We start from the raw sequence: 23,175 nt of genomic DNA on the forward strand, positions 1-23,175 counted from the left end.
GGGAAATAAACTCTCTGAATTTCATGTCAAAAGTAGCCTTATTTTTTTCCCCACACATTTGATTTATATCCTCTCTCGTTCATAGAATTCTAAGTTTGTATCCCCTACTCACCTTAATTGAGCATCTTAAAGGTACTGCCCTTTTGTTTTTCAGCATTTGAGTTTTACTGATAAGAAGTTGATTCACTGAGGTTTTTATTTTATAGGCAGCATTTTACCCCACTGACGTATTTTATTGTTTTACTTTTGTCTGTGAACGCGTAACATTTCATCAGGGTGTTTTGAGTTATGGGTCTTTTCATTAATTCTGAGCTCTTTCAGTCTGTTGCTTTGTGTATATTTCTTCAGCTTAGAGAATTTTTATTATACTTTTCTTCATTTGCTTATCAGCATTGTCAGCATATTCTTCTGAAATGTTTCTTCAAAGGATGGTGGGCCTTCCATATCTCAGTTTGATTCTCTTAATTTATATTTTCCCATTTTTATATTTTTATTTCACTTATCATTAGATTTATTCAATTTTATTTTTTAAATTTATATGTCACTAACATTACCTTTGGAGAAGGCAATGGCACCCCACTCCAGCACTCCTGCCTGGAAAATCCCATGGACGGAGGAGCCTGGTAGGCTGCAGTCCATGGGGTCGCTAGGAGTCAGACACGACTGAGCGACTTCACTTTCACTTTTCACTTTCATGCATTGGAGAGGGAAATGGCAACCCACTCCAGTGTTCTTGCCTGGAGAATCCCAGGGAGGGGGGATCCTGGCGGGTTGCCGTCTATGGGGTCGCACAGAGTCAGACACGACTGAAGCAACAGCAGCAGCAGCAGCAGCAACATTACCTTGAATTTATTTAGTCCTTCCATTTATATTTTGATTTAGGAATACTATTTTAATCCTCATTGATGCTACTTTCCTTAGATTTCTTATTTTTCACAGCCACAAGGTCCTGTTTTATAAATGCAGCACTCATTCTAGTGGTTTCCTGAAATAGCTCTATTCTTGTCCCAGTTGTTTTACTTATATGCTTGCACAATTCTTCCTAAAATTTCTGCTGATTTCTGATTGTCAGTTGATGTATATGAATGAAAGATAAGATTGGTTGCTATAGGTAGCTTGTATGGGTTTCTCTGTACTTGAGTAGATTCTTCCACTCAGCCTCTGCCTTGAGTGAGTGGGCCGGGTGAATGGACTTAGAGAGCTTATTAGTCATATGTCTTTGTTCAATGTGCAGGTGGAGATCCAATATCCCCAAGAAAGGAGGGCCCTCGCCTCGGGGTAAAATGCTTTCCCGAAGTTAGCTCACCAGCCTCTGTCCTCACCTTCCCTGAGAAGTGAAGCCCAGGGCTACTTCAGGTCCTATTCTGCTGCTTCTTGTAGTCTACTGCTGTTTCTGGGGACTTTCCTAGATGGCTCTGGAAAAGAGTTCTCTGATCTCACTCTGTGTTAAAGCCCCTGCTGCGAACAGCATCACTTAGAAGAGGGAGATGAGTCCCCACAAGCCTAGCTGATCAGAATGTACTTCTTTACTGAATTATTGGTTTGGCCAAAGTGTTCACTCAGGTTTTTCCATAACATCTTATGTATGTAAACAACCATCTTGACTGGCCCAGTCCACTGATGGCTTCTCTTTGGCTTGTGTTTGGTGCTAAACACAAGCTTTGTTTAGCTTGAATGTTCTCCCTGGCTCTCTTGGGAAGAAGAGAACTTCCTTCTGGTTTCTTGGGCTGTATTGTCTCACCTGTTCTAATATAACCACTCGTCTTAACCCATCTGCTTAGTTCTTCATGCTTTAGAGTTTCTCAAAATTTCCAGTCCATCAATAGCACTCTTTCTTATTTTCCTGTGCTATTGTGCACATAACGTCATTTTTATACAAGAAACCAACTTGTATTTAACCTGTTAAACGTTATAGGACCACACGGCTTTCGATAGTGTTTGTGGTCTGGATTCAATGTAGAGGGGAAATGGTTTTGGTCAGATAAAAATATATAAGCATACATAGCATGTTTCTTGTGTAAAACAATCTTGACAACAGCTGGAAAGATTATTCATTGCCATAGCAGAAAATAGATTTTATTGAGTGATTGTAAATCTCTCTAAATCACCATGTTGCTTATCAGCTGCAGTGAGCCTCATCAAACTCAGTGAGGGTTTGTTGAAATGATTGCTATTTATTATTCATTAAGGAATTTAGTCTTAAGCACATGATGTCTGTTTTTATCAAAACATATATAACTCTACAGAACCTACATAGAGTGTATTTATTTCAGCACATACCTTCTGTGAATGGGGGTGTTAGGTATCTGTAAGATAGAAATTTATTACCAGCAATTACTAATGATGTCAATATACTCCTTTACTTTTCATAAACCATAGATAATATTGATGTCAGCATGCTGCTAAATTAATTTATATACAAATTCCTGTCTAGGGACTTTCCTGGTGGTCCAGGGACTTTCCTGGTGGTCCAGGGAATTCTTCAGAATTCTTCTTCCAGTGCAGGGGGTGTGGGTTTGATCCCTGTTCAGGGAACTAAGATCTCACATGCCACTCAGCATGGCCAAAAAAAAAGTAAAAGATAATTTCTGTCTATGCTAATGCCATGAGTTTGATGTTGGTTTAGAATTAAATGCCTCATCAGTCGACTTCATTTTTCGTACATTGACTTGGTGTTCTGCGAGCATGTTAAATTTGTATGTTTATTTAATGTTTTATAGTTTTGGATTTTAATAATAGTATGGTGGTTTTTTCCTAACTGAAACATTTTTTTTGCTGATGAAATATTTCTAATAAAGAGGAAAAATTACTTTAAAGTTGTAGATTTAAGAAAAATTTAAAATAGACCCATTCCTTCCACTCTGTTTCATCAGATTACATTGTCTACCACCCCGGTTGTTACTTTTACAGACCCCTGGGTGGCTCCCCTATATTAACTCTCTAGACCTGTGGGTGATTTCCCTGTATTTCTCAATAGCTTTAATTCCTAAATATTGCCATCTTGTAATTTTCATGTACATGTGGATGACCTTTCCATCACACCTTTCCATTAGCCTCTTTGTTGAACTCCTTTCACCCAGGGATTTATTTCTTACTTCTTATCTTAGCCATTCCTGGTGGTGGTACTAATGACTGTGGTTCTCTGGAGCCTCACTTTCAAGTATCCTTCTCTCCGACCATCTTCTCCTCTCCTAGCTCACTGCCTCTAGTATCCCAACTCCAGCTTTTGTTTGACCTCCCCTGGATGTCCAACTCATTGATCCTACCACATTTTCATGTGTCCTTACCTCTTTGATGTCCTCACTCAGCTGAAATTCTGGGGCCAGTGGCCAGTCATTATAATTGCTCCTTCCATGTAGTCTCAAATGTTGATACCTTGCCTCTCTCTCAGCTCCTCCTACTCAATTCACTAAACCATGCTGCTGCTGCTGCTGCTAAGTCACTTCAGTCGTGTCCGACTCTGTACAACCCCATAGACGGCCGCCCACCAGGCTCCCCCGTCCCTGGGATTCTCCAGGCAAGAATACTGGAGTGGGTTGCCATTTCCTTCTCCACACTAAACCATAAACCTGCCTGAATACAAACTTTTGCCTCTTCTGTGCCTCCACGTGTGCAGCTTAACATGACTGAGAAAAACATGCTGCCACACAAAATTGTCTTATTTTAAATTTGCAACAACAAATCTCAAGTGGCCAAAAATTCCTACAGTCCTGAGTCACTGTTTTTCATTTGGTTCCCTTTTCTCAAAACCCCCAGTGTTCATCTCCCTTCCTCTATTTCTGCTGTTAACCTTGTTTCCTGCTTTACTGGGATAATCCAGACAATTATTAGAGGAAGCCCACAGAGCAAAACCAGCAAGTGCAGGGCAAGGACACGTTTCTGATTTGTCCACTAACCATCTGCAGCACACAGTGCCTAGTTTCTAGTGCGTGTGTGCGTGCTAAGTCACTTCAGTCGTGTCCGGCTCTTTGTGACCCCATGGACTGTAGCCCACCAGGCTCCTCTGTCCATGGGATTCTCCAGGCAAGAATCCTGGAGTGGGTTGCCATGCCCTCCTCCAGGGGGTCTTCCCGACCCAAGGATTGAACCCACGTCTCTTATGTCTCCTGCATTGGCAGGCGGGTTCTTTACACTGAGCCATCAGGGAAGCCCAGTGAGTGCTCAATAAATATCTGTTGTGCAAATAAAGAGAGTTATTGTCATTCTAAAGGAAGCATTGAAAAATATTAATTGAAGAATTGCTGTGAGCACTGTCTCTTCTGTTTGGCTAGTTGACAGCTCCTTTCCCACACCCAGTTGGAACTCTTGATCTTCCACCACTGAACCATCCCTTGTTCATTGCTCTGTTTTATAGTAAATGGCAGTGACATCAGCTCATCACCATTCATTCAAACTCAATACCTGAGTGACTTGTTCTTCAGGCTGATTTGACCCTCTCCTCCCGAGGTCAGATCTGCTGTAGGAACTGATGTGTAAAGTCAGGCCATTGCTCTGTACCCTCACTTAAAATACCACTATAGTTCAGTAGTCTCGGAACAGTTTAAGCACATCTTTAAGCAGGGCAAATCAATTTCATTTCCTTAATGAAAGTTATCGTTGGCTTTGCACTCCATTTAAAGTAACATTCAGTCTATATATCTTACCTGACAAAAATCTGCAAGTTCTGTCATCTGCCTGCCTCCTCAACTAGCATACTATTCCATCCTTGCTGACATTTGACAGTTCTTTTTTAAATTAACTCATATTTGAGTATGAAAATTGAAAGTGAAGTTGCTCAATCATGTCCAACTCTTCGTCACCCCATGGACTGTAGCCTACCAGGCTCCTCCGTCCATGGAATTTTCCAGGCAAGAGTACTAGAGTGGGTTGCCATATCCTTCTCCAGGGGATCTTCCCGACTCAGGGATTGAAGCTGGCTCTCCTGCATTGCAGGTAGGTTTTTTTGCCATCTGAGCCATCAGGGAAGCCCATATTTTACTTATTGGTTTTGTTATTTGTTTATTGACTGACTCTTCTAAAGAATAAGCTCCCTAATTCCTGGACCACGCCAGTCTTGTTTATTCTGAAAAAAAAATCTACTATAAATATGTAATATGGGAGTGAAGGATATATCAAGGGAACTTTTGCTGTCTGTAGAATCTAGAGCATATTATCATAAGAGATGAAACTGCCAACTGGGGACAGTTTTAGGTAGCTTTGAATGCTATGAAGGGAAGCATGTGGAGTTTGTTTGTTTTGGGGGCAGATATTTTTGCAGGTAATAATGCAGCTAAAGAAGGTTTTTTATAAACTTATTGACTTAATTTATTCATTTATTCATTCTTTCTCTTAGCACATGTGCAAGGAACTGTTCTTTGATCTTGGGAAACAAAGATGTCTAAGACATGTTTCCTGACCTCAAGAACCCCGCAGAGAGCTGAACTGGTAAACACATAATTTAATACAGTGGCATGAGTGTTGTGCAGAATTATATTCATAGTATTATTCAAACGTTGACTATGCCTAACTCTGGGCCTGATCAGAGTCTTCTTTTTTTTTTTTTCAGAGCCATTAAGAAAAAGTTCCATGTGGTTCCTATTATGATGGTCACTTCTTTGAAGCTGTATTTAGTTGGCATCAGTGATATTTGACCACAGTTTCTTCTTTTTTAATAAATACTAATTCAGACATTCATATGACTATTAACAAGGCTTTTTCTTCATGTTCTTACCACTCTAGCTACAGTCAGATAGCTCCAGTTGGACACCTGATCACTATGTCTGCTCTGTGTCTTCTGGAAATATTTATACTTAGGACTCTCAGACTCAAATTTTGCTACTGTCTGTTGGTCTAAAATATAGGAGATAAGTAGGTTGGCTGTGTATGTATGGTTGTGTAACACCAAAGTCCTGCATGATCAAGAATCAGCTTTTCCAAGATGTAGAGAAAACCATATGCAAACAATAAAGCATATGGTGGAGATAAGAGATGGACAGAAACATGTGGTAGGCTTCAAATGCCTGCCTTTACTTGTTCCTGAAAACTAGCATCATCTTTATACTTCTTGTAGATTGATTATCCATGCCACTCTGAATGCATGAGCCAATAAATCCATGTTTTTGTCCAAACTAGATTTGACCAAACCATACTTTTTTTGGAATATTATTTTTTTCACTTTAATTGTAATGTAATTAGTTTAAGGTGTATGGCATAATGCCTTGACATACATGTATTGCAAAATGACTACCACAATAAGTTTAGTTAGCATCCATAATCTCATATAGTTGCAAAAAAATAGAAAATCTTTTAAAAATCCCTGGAAAAAGTTAGATTTTAAAAGAAGAAATATGGTTGAATTCTTAAAAGGAACCATGGGGAAAAATGGAAAGTAACCCCAATATATAGATATAGTGAAATTATCTTCACATTTAAAAAACAAACAAAAAGACATTTCTATGCAAAACAAAACATAATTTGTCAGCACTAAAATAAAGGTATTTCTTATTGTTACTGAGAATAATCCCAGATGGGTGGTTGGATATGAATGAAGAGATAAGAGCAATAAAAATGGTAAATATATACATACATATAAATGTATGCTAATGGTATAAAGTAAAAATTAAAAATACCTGTGGGGTCATATATATGTGTATATTTCATATATCTTGCATATTATATATAGTTATAATACATAACAATAAACATATAAACCAGGGGTGATAAGTAGTGTCAAAGTATTCTAACTTCCTTGCAAAAGCCGAGATGAGGGAAAAATGCCAATTAATACTTAATGTAGCTAAGTCAAGTATTAATTTTATAATCTCTAGGTGACAACTAAAAGAATCTTAAACATGTGTATAACTTTCAGACTAACAGAAAAGTAGGAAAATTTTCAATCAACCCAAAGAAAAAAAGAGAAAAAATGAACATAATCTTGACAGAATAACTAGAAAGGTGATAAAAATAAGATAGGATGATTTTTTTCACAATATTGTATAGCTGTAGTCATTAAGACATTATAGTGATGGTATAAGATTGACAAATCGATTAATAAAATGTACTTCTATAAATAGGCCCATATTTATATGGCTCCTTTGATTATGACTCTTTTAGGATCGAATCAGAGTATGGCCTTACTAAGTAAGGAATGTCCAGTGAATCCGTACCCGATTTTAAAATATCCTTGCCATGGAGACAAACATCCTTTCCTTAGATCATCAGCTCCTAAAGGAAGTGCCAGGTGTACGCTATGAAATTTCCTCATGACTCTATTATGCTGAGCATCCTGTCTTAGTTACACATTCTTTATAAATGATAAAAGGCTAAAATAAAGTAATTCTTACTCAACCGAGGGACGTCCTCCTTCTTATGGTGACTTCTACATACATCTGCTATTTCCACCATGGATTGATTTAATTATTTCCTTTGAGTCAGGAAGTGCTTAATTATTTCTGCTGAGTATCACCTGTATTGTACTCCGACGGAGATATTTTCAAGACTGTGGAGAGTCCTTCAGTTCAGTTCAGTCGCTCAGTCGTGTCCGACTCTTTGTGACCCCATGAACTGCAGCACGCCAGGCCTCCCTGTCCATTACCAACTCCCGGAGTCCACCCAAACCCATGTCCATTGAGTCGTGATGCCATTGAGTCAGTGATGCCATCCAGCCATCTCATTCTCTGTCGTCCCCTTCTCTTCCTGCCCTCAATCTTTCCCAGCATCAGGGTCTTTTCAAATGAGTCAACTCTCTGCATCAGGTGGCCAGAGTATTGGAGTTTCAGCTTCAACATCAGTCCTTCCAGTGAACCCCCTGGACTGATCTCCTTTGGGATGGACTGGTTGGATCTCCTTGCAGTCCAAGGGACTCTTGAGAGTCTTCTCCAACACCACAGTTCAAAAGCATTAATTCTTCTGCACTCATCTTTCTTTATAGCCCAACTCTCACATCCATACATGACCACTGGAAAAACCATAGCCTTGACTAGACAGACCTTTGTTGGCAAAGTAATGTCTCTGCTTTTGAATATGCTGTCTAGGTTGGTCATAGTTTTCCTTCCAAGGAGCAAGCGTCTTTTAATTTCATGGCTGCAATCACCATCCGCAGTGATTTTGGAGCCTACCTAACATCAAAATAGTTTCATTGATAGACTACTATATTGAATAATATAAATTCCTTAGCTAAAAGTAGATCCATATATGCTAATATTTCTTACTGGAGACCTTGATGTTGGCATGGAAATTTAACTACAAGCTTGTACATTTATGTGAAAACTTTTCAAAGTAAATACTAAATATTCAAAAATTAAATATGAAATCTACTTTAGTATCTTTAATACAGAGATGTCTTCTAGGAGGGATTAATAGATATTAGATAAAATACTCCATCACTTTTCATCTGCTGGTTAGGTTTATTATTTGCCTATATTGTTGACAGCAGCAAGAATTTAGTGTCTAAAATTCAGCTCTAGAATTTAGAATAATTATTTTTTAATTGTGGTATTTTCATTATTCTTAATCTTCATTATAAAACCACTCTCTCTGTTTTATTTTTAAACTCTCCATACCTGGATTATGTTCTGTAATATACAAGGTGACTTAGTTGCCTTTTATTTTGTATTACAAATGAGTATTATGAATCTAATTTTATATTAAATTATATTTAAGAAGGACCAAAGAACATTTTGAAATAGGAATGAAAGTTTCTTAGGTCTGTGTGGTTGTGTTTGGACGTGTGGCTAAGATTGCTTGCACTGGTGGGTCGTTGGTGAGGGGCAGGTGACCTGAGATGAGTAGAGAGTTAACGCACACCTTAGTAAAAGTGCATATATCCTAGTTGGGCTGTGCATCTAGTACGAAGTCCTTTAATGTCTTGTTGTTTAGTTACTAAGTCGTGACTGACTCTCTTGCAACCCCATGGACAGAGGAGCCTAGCGGGCTACAGGCTCCTCTGTCCATGGGATTTCCCAGGCAAGAATACTGGAATGGTTGCCATTTCCTCCTCCAGGGGATCTTCCCCACCTAAGGATCGAACATGAGTCTCCTGCATTGGCAGGTGGATTCTTTACTGCTGAGCCACCAGAGAAACCCCTGTTAATGTATAGTGAATAATTAAATCTGTGTAAAATATTTGACATCTGTGCATATCAGACAGTAAAGAACTGACACTTTTAAGCATTTATTTTCACATTCTTCCTTTCCTGTTGAGCTCAGCCTTCCAGGGAAATCTCAGTTCTCATTGTGAATGAGAAGGTTTAGGGCAGGCCTGGGCATGGTCCTGAGGTGGAGGAAGGTTGACTAACCAGAGGACAGTCGAGTTCTGGGAGCAGAAGAGCCCTGGAAACATCAAATAGATATCTTGTCTGTCTCACTTGTACATGGAGACCTAGTGCTGCATTGGAACTTATTTCTTTCCAAAGGCAAAACCATACAGAGTTTAGAGGTGTAATGAAGCAGAAAAAAAATTCCTCCATTCTACTTCTGTTTAGAAAAATGGAATGAGAAACAAGGCAAGGATTCTGGGGGCGGGGGGGGGGGGGGGCGGGTAGAAACCAGTTGGGATTCTATCAATTGGGAATCCTGACATCAATTTAAAATAAGGGTGTTTCATAGGTATTTTGGAGACAGCTGATTTTCAAGTATTCTCTCATTCATTTGTTGACAATTCAGTGCCCATTAACTGCCTGTTTATGAAAAATGGGTGGTGGTGGAGAGGGTAAGTATCTGGAAGGTTGTGATCTCATGCTAATTTTTAATAAGACCTAATTAAAAAGAGAAAATTGAAACATATGCAGATTTAGAATGAATTAATTCAGTCATCAGATCTTAGTGCCAATTTTGAACTAAAATATCCTGCAGATGGTAATGTGCCACATGCCAATTAATATTTAAGATAATTATGGGTGTTGAGTAAAAAATACATTTGATTGACATCATCTCCATTATTAGGCTTCGCGTGTGGCACTAGTGGTAAAGAATCCACCTGCCAATACAGGAGACAAAAGAAATGCAGGTTTGATCCCTGGGTTGGGAGATCCCCTGAAGGGGGAAATGGCAACCCGCTCCAGTATTCTTGCCTGGAAAATTCCATGGACAGGGGAACCTGTCAGGTTATAGTCCATGGAGTTGCAAAGAGTCGGACATGACTAAGCATGCTTGCATGCACATGTCCATTATTACTAGAGTGTAATATCCTTTATGTTTATCGATTTAACAAAAAGACTGTATAATGAGAAAGTCCTGAGGTTTTGGAAATGGTTTTAATTTCGTTTCCTGATAACTTTCTACTGAGGCTAGGACTTCTTTCTCAGGAAATGAAGTAAGAAGTAACTAATTCCCAAGTAAGTAATTAAGTAAATAAGTAATGTTTTAGGCATAATGCCATGCTCTGTGTTTGCTGTGGGACCTGGAGCAAAGATTCTTAACCTAGAATCATTGAAACCTTAGAGCGTCAGCCCTTAGGTGGGTAAACATCCAGGAACATTATGTAAAATTTGATGTTTGTGTGTATACACGTGCTTTTGGTGTTTTAACCAAGAGATTCCATAGTTTTCATCAAATGAAATGAATCTATTATTAAAATCATTTATACTGGGTCATGATTACTTGTTGCCTTAACTGTTCACTTATTTAATAATAAATGACTGTGATGAACTACCAACTTACTCATGGTTTTGCTTTTATCTGGTGGACATTCAAACTAAAATGCATTTTGAGATAGTCATTACTGCTATTAATTGATAGTTAGCATTCATTCTCCAGTTTATTAATTATGACCATGTTCTATATAGTACAAGGTTCTATATACTATAAGCCCTAACTTCCATGTATTTACATGATATATAATACAAATTTATGCTCAGTAATTACTTAATGATTTATGTTCTCTAGATTGTTTTTCAACATTTAAAAAATAATATTATCTTCCTATATATTTATATTTTTAAAATAATATATTTTAATAGGTAACAGAATTATAATTAGCAAAAAAGGAAGCATATCAATTCAGAGGCTGTCTCAATATAGTATATTCAAGATTAAAGACTGCAGTTTATAATAAACTGTATTAAGAGGACATTTATCAGTTTTAATAATCAGAAAAAATAAGTCCAATAAAATGATGCAGTGTGCATACTGTATCAAAGCATATGCTATAAAAACTTATAAAATGGCAATAGCAGTAGTAATAATAAATGTATACATATATAAAATAATCTATGCATACATAAAGATAATAGTAAACTTGAAAATATTAGCTAACACCACTTTTGGACATATCATTAAGGGGGCTTGGTTAGGAAAATAGAAGCCAGTCTGTATCTGGGTCATATAGGTTTTAATACAGATGAATGGGTAAAGAAGATGTGGCACATATATACAATGGAATATTACTCAGTCATCAGAAGGAACAAAATTCAGTCAGTTGTCATTTTGTGAATGAACCTAGAGCCTGACATACAGAGCGAAGTAAATCAGAAAGAGAAAAACAAATATCATATATTAACGTGTATATATGGAATCTAGAAGAATGGTACTGATGAACCTATTTGGACGGCAGGGGTAGAGGCTCAAACGTGGAAAATGAACTTGTGGACATGGAAGTGCAGAGAAGAGTAGGGGACGAATTGAGAGTAGTGTTAACGTATATACACTACAAAGTGTAAAAGAGATAGCTCGTGGGAAGCTGCTGAATAGCACAGGGAGCTCAGCTCGGTGCTCTGTGATGACCTAGAGTGGTGGAATGGAAGAGGATAAGAGGAGGCTCGAGAGAGGGGATATACGGATACATGTGGCTAATTACATTGTTCTACAGCAGAAACTAACACAACATCGTAAGCATATGGTGACTCAGTCACTGAGTCATGTTCAACTCTTTGTGACCCCATGGACTGTAGCATTGTCACCCTGTTTATTTAACTTCTATGCAGAGTACATCATGAGAAATGCTGGACTGGAAGAAACACAAACTGGAATCAAGATTGCCGGGAGAAATATCAATAACCTCAGATATGCAGATGACACCACCCTTATGGCAGAAAGTGAAGAGGAAATAAAAAGCCTCTTGATGAAAGTGAAAGTTCAGAGTGAAAAAGTTGGCTTAAAGCTCAACATTCAGAAAATGAAGATCATGGCATCCAGTCCCACCACTTCATGGGAAATAGATGGGGAAACAGTGGAAACAGTGTCAGACTTTATTTTTCTGGGCTCCAAAATCACTACAGATGGTGATTGCAGCCATGAAATTAAAAGACGCTTCCTCCTTGGAAGGAAAGTTATGAACCACCTAGATAGCATATTCAAAAGCAGAGACATTACTTTGCCAACAAAGGTTCATCTAGTCAAGGCTATGGTTTTCCCTGTAGTCATGTATGGGTGTGAGAGTTGGACTGTGAAGAAGGCTGAGCGCCGAAGAATTGATGCTTTTGAACTGTGGTGTTGGAGAAGACTCTTGAGAATCCCTTGGACTGCAAGGAGATCCAACCAGTCCATTCTGAGGGAGAGCAGCCCTGGGATTTCTTTGGAAGGAATGATGCTAAAGCTGAAACTCCAGTACTTTGGCCACCTCATGCGAAGAGTTGACTCATTGGAAAAGACTCTGATACTGGGAGGGATTGGGGGCAGGAGGAGAAGGGGACGACAGAGGATGAGATGGCTGGATGGCATCACTGACTCGATGGACGTGGGTCTCAGTGAACTCTGGGAGTTGGTGATGGACAGGGAGGCCTGGCGTGCTGCGATTCATGGGGTCACAAAGAGTCAGACACGACTGAGCGACTGATCTGATCTGATCTGATCTGGACTGTAGCCTGCCAGGGTCTTTTGTCCATGGGATTTCCCTGGCAAGAATATTACTGGAGTGGGTTGCCATTTCCTTCTCCAGGAGATCTTCCCAGCAAGGGATTGAACTTGTGTTTACTGCATTGGCAGGTGGGTTCTTTACTGCTGAACCACCAGGGAAGCCCTATATTCTAATAAAAAAATATGTAAAAAAATAAAGACACTATAGGGACACTTTAATTTACTTTAAAAGGAAAAAAAACCCCAGAAACTTTCCATCTAACTTGGAAAGTTAAAAAAAGGAAAAAAAAAAAAGCTCATAAGATCTTGTGCTTTTTTCTTTTTTTAACTTAAAAGTTATATGGAAAGTTTCTGAATTTAAGTTAAAGTCCTGTTATCTGACCTAATTTTGCTTTATCAGAGTAAAGCAAAGGCCTCCTGTGACAAGAATAGTCTAGTTGGTCTTTCTATTTATTTTTATCTTTATTTTCTCATTGCTTTTATAATGTATGAAAGAAAGTGAAAGTGAAGTCACTCAGTCGTGTCCCACTCTTTGCGACCCCATGGACAGTAGCCTGCACTAGGTTCCTCTGTTCATGGGATTTTCTAGGCAAGAGTACTGGAGTGGGTTGCCATTTCCTTCTCCAGGGAATCTTCCCAACCCAGGGATCAAACCCAGGTCTCCCGTGTTGTAGACAGACGCTTTACCGTTTGAGCCACCAGGGAAGTCCTTTTATAATATATAACTGATTTAAATGGAATATAATACACTTTTTCTACAGAAGCAAAACCTAAAATGATTTAAATTATGTTCCACTCATGTGTAATTGGGTTTTAATTGAACCCTGCATTGCTTTACCACATAGAGGAATGACCTAAGTTATAACTGTAATCATTGCAATTTTAAATAACAGAAGTAAAGAAGACTCTGCCAACTGATTGTTTGCTTACCTACTTTTTACAATATAAAAACTTGTTATATTCATTTGTCTGACAAATATGCTGCTTCACAATGTGTTTGTGGTAGAAATCCTTTGCTCTTTTTAGTTCCAACTTTATGTTCAGTCTGCACAGTTTTGAGATACCTTGAACTATTTTATCCATGTCTCTGAGATCAACTTGTAATCTTGTCATCTACAAAATCCATTTAGCCTCTAATCAGACAAATCCATGTGTTCCTACACTGTTATAAATGTCAACAAATATCTCTGAGATATGACAGCAGTTTCTGGTGTAGCAGTTCAGAAGAATGTATTTTACTGGGCTAGGAAATCTATGGATGCTTTAATCATTGTTTATTAGGACAATAAGGGACTTTAGTGCTAGTAGTCTAGTCACTCAGTCTTGTCCAACTCTTTGTGACCCCATGGACTGCAGCAGGCAAGGCTTCCCTGTCCATCACCAACTCCCAGAGCTTACTCAAACTCATGTCCATTGAGTCAGTGATGCCATCCAACCATCTCATCCTCTGTCATCCCCTGGGTTTGATACACCAAATATTCATTCATTCATTTAACACCAGCTATGAGCTCCATAGAATCTAGGCCCTAAGGAGAGAATAGCAATCAAATCAGTTGGTCCTTGGGTCTTGGTGCTATAATAGGGGAGGAAGAGAGACAGGCACAAACTGAATAGAAAATATACAATGAGATGATTCTGGAGAGTGCTCAATGCTGTGATAAAGGATTATGAAAATTTGTTAGGGTAAACTTTTTAAGATATCATTAGAGACTGAATGATGACAATGCTCAAAATTCTCCAAGCCAGGCTTCAGCAATATGTGAACCGTGAACTTCCACATGTTCAACCTGGCTTTAGAAAAGGCAGAGGAACCAGAGATCAAATTGCCAACATCCTCTGGATCACCAAAAAAGCAAGAGAGTTCCAGAAAAACATCTATTTCTGCTGTATTGACTATGCCAAAGCCTTTGACTGTGTGGATCACAATAAACTGGAAAATTCTAAAAGAGATAGGAATGTAAGACCACCTGACCTGCCTCTTGAGAAACCTGTATGCAGGTCAGGAAGCAAGAGTTAGAACTGGACATGGAACAACAGACTGGTTCCAAATAGGAAAAGGAGTCCATCAAGGCTGTATATTGTCACCCTGCTTATTTAACTTCTATGCACAGTACATCATGAGAAACGCTGGGCTGGAGGAAGCACAAGCTGGATTCAAGATTGCCGGGAGAAATCTCAATAACCTCAGATATGCAGATGACACCACCCTTATGGCAGAAAATGAAGAAGAACTAAAGAGCCTCTTGATGAAAGTGAAAGAGGAAAGTGAAAAAATTGGCTTAAAACTCAACATTCAGAAAACTAAGATCATGGCATCTGGTCCCATCACTTCATGGCAAATATATGGGGAAACAATGGAAACAGATCAGTTCAGTTCAGTCATTCAGTCGTGTCCGACTCTTTGCAAACCCATGAATCTCAGCATGCCAGGCCTCCCTGTCCATCACCAACTCCCAGAGTTCACCCAAACCCATGTCCATTGAGTCGGTAATGCCATCCAACCATCTCATCCTCTGTTGTCTCCTTCTCCTCCTGCCCTCAATCTTTCCCAGCATCAGGGTCTTTTCAAATGAGTCAGCTCTTCACATCAGGTGGCCAAAGTTTTGGAGTTTCAGCTTCAACATCAGTCCTTCCAATGAACAGCCAGGTCTGATCTCCTTTAGGATGGACTGGTTGGATATCCTTGCAGTCCAAGGACTCTCAAGAGTCTTCTCCAACACCACAGTTCAAAAGCATCAATTCTTCAGTGCTCAGCTTTCTTTATAGTCCAACTCTCACATCCCTACATGAACACTGGAAAAACCATGACCTTGACTAGACGGACCTTTGTTGACAAAGTAATGTCTCTGCTTTTTAGTATGCTGTCTAAGTTGGTCATAACTTTCCTTTCAAGGGGCAAGCGTCTTGGAATTTCATGGCTGCAATCACCATCTGCAGTGATTTTGGAGCCCAGAAAAATAAAGTCAGCCACTGTTTCCACTGTTTCCCCATCTGTTTGCCATGAAGTGATGGGACTGGATGCCATGATCTTAGTTTTCTTAATGTTGAGCATTAAGCCAACTTTTTCACTTTCCTCTTTTACTTTCATCAAGAGGCTCTTTAGTTCTTCTTCACTTTCTGCCATAAGGGTGTTGTTATCTGTATATATGGGGTTATTGATATTTCTCCCAGCAATCTTGATTCCAACTTGTGCTTCCTCCAGCCCAGTGTTTCTCATGATGTACGCTGAAAACAGTGGCTAACTTTATTTTTTTGGACTCCAAACTCACTGCAGAAGGTGATTGCAGCCATGAGATTAAGACACTTACTCCTTGAAAGGAAAGTTATGACCAACCTAGGCAGCATATTAATAAGCAGAGACATTACTTTGCCAACAAAGATCCATCTAGTCAAGGCTATGGGTTTTCCAGTAGTCATGTATGGATGTGAGAGTTGGTCTATAAAGAAAGCTGAGTGCCGAAGAATTGATGCTTTTGAACTGTGGTGTTGGAGAAGACTCTTGAGAGTCCCTTGGACTGCAAGGAGATCCAACCAGTCCATTCTAAAGGAGATCAGTCCTGGGTGTTCTTTGGAAGGAATGATGCTAAAGCTGAAACTCCAGTACTTTGGCCACCTCACGCAAAGAATTGACTCATTGGAAAAGACTCTGATTCTGGGAGGGATTGGGGGCAGGAGGAGAAGGGACGACAGAAGATGAGATGGTTGGATGGCATCACCGACTCAACGGACATGGGTTTGGGTGGACTCCGGGATTTGGTGATGGACTGGGAGGCCTGGTGTACAGTGGTTCATGGGGTCACAAAGAGTCGGACACAACTGAGTGACTGAACTGAACCAATGACAAGCCAGCCATCTGAACATCCCAGAAAAGAACATTCAAGTCAGAGGAAATAGGACACCAACAGAAAAAGACAATGGGATGGGAAATTTCCAATATCCCTTCCATCAGCATTGCTAATACTTGATACACACTGTCTCAGTAGAGCCACTGCTTCTCACAGAATCTGAACTTGAAAAATGACAATTGACAGACTAGAATTCTGAGCTAAACCCAACAAGATAAAATGTGACTAATAGGAATCTAAAGTGGTGCATGCAGGTTCATAAACCCAGTTACACAGCTGAAATGATGTTCAGTTGGCTTGGCAGCTGTTGATAAAAGAACAGTCTGGGGATTCTAATTGACCACAAATTGGAGCTTGCTCTTGCCATTTCTGACCGGTAAAAGCAATGTGTAGATATTACCCTTAGGCAGACTTCTCCCCGGTTTAAAGCATCATTAGAGCAGTCCAAAAATGGAACTCTCCATTGCTTCACTCAGTAAAAAAAAAAAAAAAAAAGCAAGAAAGAATGAATAACTTTCAGGCCTTTTGAAAAAAGAAACTTCTGTTAAAGAACTAGTTTAAAATACTTTTTGGTTTCTGTGAAGCTGTGACTTGTTACTGGTTTCTTTCATCCCAACATTTTCTTCATTTGGGGATATTCATGTATAGTTAAGAAAGAAAAATGACATTGGCATATAAGTCGTATGATGAGGACTATTGAAAATGTGATATATAATGGCATCTCTCAAAATAGTAATCTGAAACTTCTTTGACTGTAACTTTTCAAAAGAATTTAAACTTCCAATATGTTTTGGACAAATAAAATATTAAAACTCCAAATATGTCTTGGCTTTGCTATGTATTAGCTGTGTAACACCCTCCCTGGTGGCTTAGAGGTTAAAGCGTCTGCCTGGAATGAGGGAGTCCTGGGTTTGATCCCTGGGTAGCCGTGTAATGCAGACAATTTACTTTCCTCAAAATGAGACCAATAACTTGTACCTGCCTGAAAAGATTGTTATGAGGATTAAATTAGTTGTTGTGTATAGAGCAGGTAAAGCAGTGCCTAGTAATAGTAAGTGATGTGTGTGTGTTTGCTGTTATTATTAGATGTAAACGTATGCTCTACTCTGCCTTCAGGAATTAATGACCAAGTTAATAACTGAGACACCTGACCAGCCAATCCCATTTCTCATTGACCATCTTCAGTCAAAACAAGGAAACCGTGGGCAGCTTCAAAGAACCTTATCTGGATCTGCAGCTCTCTGGGCAGAAAGTGAAGCATTAGGTAAATGAAAAGATACATTTTACAGTTAATGTTAATACATTTAATGTAAAATTTATGAAAGTCTTTCTTTTTATAACAAGTAAATCTAGATAGTTACCTATGGTTTCATGTATTCATTGGTGTTCACCCATATGCTAGTACTTGTCAAAAAGTATTCTCGAATTTGAATATATTGTTATTTATTAGGCTTCCAAACATGAGAATCTTTGTATTCAATTTGAATGGAAGTAAGATTCAGGAAAGCTTTCATTTCATATGAATTCAAACTAATTATTTTAAACTTTAGTTATTCTCTTTATGAAGAATTTGAATTAAGCGCTTACAGCTCCTCTGGGCAAAAAGGTAAACAATACATTTCTAGAGTTACCTTTTCTGTAGCCCAAATGGATAATTATTCTCTGTTTTCCTCAGTTCTAATTTTACCTTATGTTGTAAGTTCAACCTGATTTATTTACTGTAAACATTGGGGAACCAGCCTTACCTCTTCAGTAAGCACTAGTGAGATAATTGGGTAGACTTGTCTTTGATTTTTGTTTATAAAATGTGTATCTAATAGCTTATTTCTTCTACACACTGGTCTGTTAGTTTGGTATTTACTTCTGAACCCAAATCCCACCCCAAACCTGTGGCTTGAGTAGCTAACTCCTCACTTGACTCCCATGATATCTGACTGACTGGATTCCAAATGCTTTCTAGAGATAGTACGATTGCTTCTCTTCTTTTCATGCCCTCTGGGATCCCATGAAAGGATTTTGGTTCTCTCTGGCTGTATTCTCACACTGGTGCTTAAAGCGGGTAGGGGATAGGGTATTCTCTGCAGAATATAGACAACTCTGGTGTTGTTATCAATATAGAAGTTCTCTGCTGCATACAGGAAACCAGAATATGAGCTTTTGGTATAATAAGAGGGAACTCTTGGTTTTTCTTGGTCACTTTTTTAGGGTTAGATTCTTAGCAAGGTGAGTATTAGGCATAGGCTCTGGTTTGTAGGTACAAAGAGGAATCCATTCTTGTAAAGGTGGACCAGATAAACGTCTGTGAGCCCATTAAAACTCATAGGAACCCATATTTGTAAGTTATCATGTCTGGAGAGACAATAGTGTATTAAATTCTATAGCATTAATCAACACACATTTAACAGCTCCCATTTACCACAAGTCAAAAGTCTGTGGAGGGTTTAAGCATATCTTCTGTTTCATCACACAAAGCTACAGATAAAGATGTTGGCCAGGTTGTATCTTCATCCAGAGGCTGGAATAAGAAAGAATCTGCTTCCAAATTCATTCAGGTTGTTGGCAGAATTAGTTTCCTTGCAGCTATATGACTGAAGTCCCTGTTTTCTTGCTGGATCTCAGCCAGCAGCTGCTCTAAACAAATAGGTACAACCCACAGTTCTTTGCCACACAGCTCTCGCATCCCGGGAGCTTATTTCTTTTTGTTTCCTGAGAGAGACTGTGTTGCTGTTGTTGTTCAGTTGCTAAGCAAACTCAGTTTGCTAAGTTGCTAAGTTGTATCCAAGTCTTTGGGACCCCATGGACTGCAGTGTGCCAGGCTTCCCTGTCCTTCACTATCTTCCAGAGTTTGCTCAGATTCATGTTCATGGAGTCGGTGATGCTGTCTAACCATCTCATTCTCTGTCGTCTGTTCTTCCTTTTGCCTTTGATCTTTCCCAGCAACTGAATCTTTCCCAGTGAGGTGGCTTTTCACATCAGGTGGCCAAAGTATTGGCACTTCAGCTTTGGCATCGGTCCTTCCGATGACTTCAGGGTTGACTTTCTTTTAGGATTGACTGGTTTGATCTCTTTGCTGTCCAAGGGACTCTCAAGAGTCTTCTCCAGCACCACGATTCAAAAGCATCCGTTCTTCAGCACTCAGCCTTCTTACATTTATTTCTTTATTTTTGAACTTTTAATTTTTTATTGGACTATAGCCAATTAGCAATGTTGTGATAATTTCAGGTGAACATGAAGGGACTTAGCCATACATATACATGGATCCATTCTCCCCCCAAACCCATCCCCTCCCTCATTAGGCTGCCACATAACGTTCAGCGGAGTTCTGTATGCTATACAGTAGGTCCTTGTTGGTTATCCATTTTAAATATAGCAGGCTTATTTCTGTAACAAGGAAGAGAATTTCTTTCAGTAGGTTTACTAAGATGGAATCTTATAATACAATGTATATAGTGCAGGACAGGGAAGCCTGGGGTGCTGCTGTTCATGGGGTCACAAAGAGTTGGACATGACTGAGTGACTGAACAACAATAAAATAAAGCAAGAGGGGAACACAGGACTAAAATTCATCCAGCTTCTTTGGATGAACTTGAATTTCTTGGGGCGTCTTAGTAGATAATTCCAGCAGGCTGTTGGATATGAGTCTAAAACTGTGGATGGGTTAAGGCAGAAGTTTCAGGAATAGCATTCAGGATTGTGCACATTAAAATTACGAGAATGGAAGAATGGAAGAAGTTGTGCTTAAATTTAGAGTAGGAGCTGGACTGGGATAAGGCAAGTGTGAGATGATATCTTTCATCAATATTTTTCCAGTTTTTTAAGAAGTGAAGTTGTTTGCTGAGGACAAGAATTTTGGGGAATAAATCGGGGAAATTGAAGTGAATGATAATGATTGTGAAGTCACCCTGGGGAATAAAAAGAAACTTGGCAAAGGAAAATAAAAAAGACTGAAGCAGTCCAGGGGCTTATCTAAAATTCAAGACATGAAGTAATAATGGAAATGGAAATAAATGAAGTAATAATGGAAATTATGGGCAGGATTGTGGTTTTTTCCCCACAGTGCCCAGAAGTGCTAGGAGGAAGGGGAGAAAAGCAGTTTGAGAGACTGATGAGAACTGTGGATGTACAGCAGTGAGGATGAAGGGTGGACAGACAGTTTTATAAGGATGTCTGTGGGTGAATTGCACAAGCAATCAAAGCATGTGGCCCGGTATAAGAGGGAGGGAACAAGGAAACAGTCTAGACATAAAAAGCAGATCAGAGAACTAAGAATCTTTAAGAGGCAAATGTTAGGGAAAGTATGGTGAAAATATGAAAGATTGAGAAGGCCAGGGAAATTGTGATTTTTGGGACCAAGACTTTTGAGGGGAAATGATTCCAAATGATGAGAAAGTCCTGTGGGTGGCCTGAGTTTGTGGTCTCTGAAGTTCAGGAAAGTGAAGTTCTGTAGGGTTTGAGAGGACAGTGAAGTGTGAGACTCAATACATGGTTTGTTTAAGAAATTAAGAGGTCACCAGGGTTTCATTCTGGTTGTTGAAAGGTCAAGGGTAACTGTGCTAGTGTCTTGAGTAGGGCTGCAAGAGTAATCAGGAGCAGAAAGATGCAGTGATGAAGAGTGGTGAGCAGTATAGACACGCAGCACTTACTACAGGAGAGGAGAAATGTTCAGCCGAACATGGATGGACCATATTTGCTTTTCTCTTTCTGACTTACTTCACTCTGTATGACAGATTGTAGGTCTACCCACATCTCTACAGATGGCCCAGTTTCACTCCTTTTTATGGCTGAGTAATATTCCATCATGTATATGCACCACATCTTCTTTACCCACTCATCTGTCATTGGACATTTAGGTTGCTTCCTTGTCCTAGCTGCTGTATATGTGGAATCTAGAAAAATGGTACAGATGAACCTATGTCCAGGGCAGGAATAGACATGCAGGTATAGATAATGGGCTTGTGGACACAGTAAGGAAGGGGAGGGTGGGATGAATTGGGAGATTAAGATCGACATATATACACTACCATGTATAAAATAGAGAGCTAGTGGAAAGCTGCCGTATAGCACAGGGAGCTCAGCTTGGTGGTCTGTGATGACTTGAGAGTGGGATGGGGGATGTAGGTGGGAGGTAGGTCCAAGAGGGAGGGGATACATGTATACACAGCTGATTCACTTCACTGAACAGCAGAAAGTAACACAGCACTGTAAAGCAATTACAGTCCAAAACAAACAAACAAAACAGAAAAACACCGTGGATGAACAGAAAACCCCAGCCTATGGCAGGTGACACGTGAGGAGGGGACGAACACCTTCATTCCAAGGAACTGCAGAGGAGGGAGCACTCTTGTGGAAAGAATGATGTGGCTCTTCTCTTGAAGGAGAGGATTTGAAAACGGAGGACTGTTGTTTACCATGGAATATATGCCCCAGAAGGTGAAGAGGAAGATTTTAGAGGGGAGGATATAGCAGGAGGGAGAAGGAAAGCAGAGACTAATTCTTGGATACGAGTATTAGTAGAAGAGGTTATAATTCAGGTGACAGTAAATAGTGCCAGTTTAAACTTTAACTGTTATTTTGAATTATTTCTTTTGGTGCTTGTTATAATTAGTTAGAAAAGGTCTCAATATTCAAACTATTTAAGTTAATACTTTTTGAAAATATCTGAAGGTGCCCGCTTTTTGCTTTTAAATTATTCTAGCATCTTGGGGACTTAACATGTTCTCAGAAGTTTGTCTTTTAATGTCTAGGAGAAAGTTGAAAGCAACCTTGTTTTTACTTATTTTTAGATGCTCTATTATTAAACACTTATGGGATTTGTTTTTTTTCTTTATTTCTGATATTCAAAAGTTTTACTGGGAACACATCTGGATGTTTGTCTCTTTTCTTATTTTTCATTTTATCCAGTGAATCCTTTCAATTAGCAAACCTGCATCTCTATCCTAGAATACTTGTCTTCTTGTGTACTTAGTGCTTCTATTGTATTTGTTTTGATTTCTTCAGAAAAATCAGCTATGTGTAAATTGTCTTCTTTATTTTATCGATAACTTCTAGGGAGGTTTGTCGTGTGTTCTCCCTGTCACTGATTCAATTTTCCACAGTATTACTTTTCTCTTTCTGGCTTTGTATACAAATTCAAATGTTGGTACATATTGCATTTTAATTTCCTGTCAGTATTCTTTATCTTCTTTCATTTATCTTAGCAATTATAGTTTTAGAGTTTTATCTCTTTTCTCATTTCTTTTTGCTTCACAGAGTCTATTTTATTTGTATTAAGAAGATAAAATAGCCATATGCAAAAATTTAAAGGTTTTTTCATAGTAAATCTTCCTGCAAACTATGAATTTCTTCTATATCTTGAGTGATGTATTCTTGCTTTTTATATTGAATCTTCCTTGTTAAAATATTTATTTTGTTTATTTGAATTTAAATGAAAGATGTTCGAATTAGTTTTGTTTGTTTAGTTGCTAAGTCACGTCCTGTTCTTTTGTGACCCCATGGACTACAGCCCTCCAGGCTCCTCTGTCCATTGGATTTCCCAGGCAAGAATACTGGAGTGAATTGC

General features: G+C 39.0%; 1 protein-coding gene across 2 annotated transcripts in view; it reads left to right on the top strand.

Annotated features, from left to right (window-relative positions):
• C14H8orf34 (chromosome 14 C8orf34 homolog) overlaps positions 1–23,175 on the top strand; it is a 364,536-nt gene that overhangs the window by 48,565 nt on the left and 292,796 nt on the right. For both annotated transcript variants that reach the window (XM_010812074.4, NM_001199131.1), the window contains exon 2: positions 17,733–17,880. In XM_010812074.4, the coding sequence (XP_010810376.1) occupies positions 17,733–17,880 (148 nt within the window). The remainder of the gene's footprint in view (positions 1–17,732; positions 17,881–23,175) is intronic.

This window comes from Bos taurus, chromosome 14 (assembly GCF_002263795.3).
Source record: "Bos taurus isolate L1 Dominette 01449 registration number 42190680 breed Hereford chromosome 14, ARS-UCD2.0, whole genome shotgun sequence".
NCBI lineage: Eukaryota > Metazoa > Chordata > Mammalia > Artiodactyla > Bovidae > Bos > Bos taurus.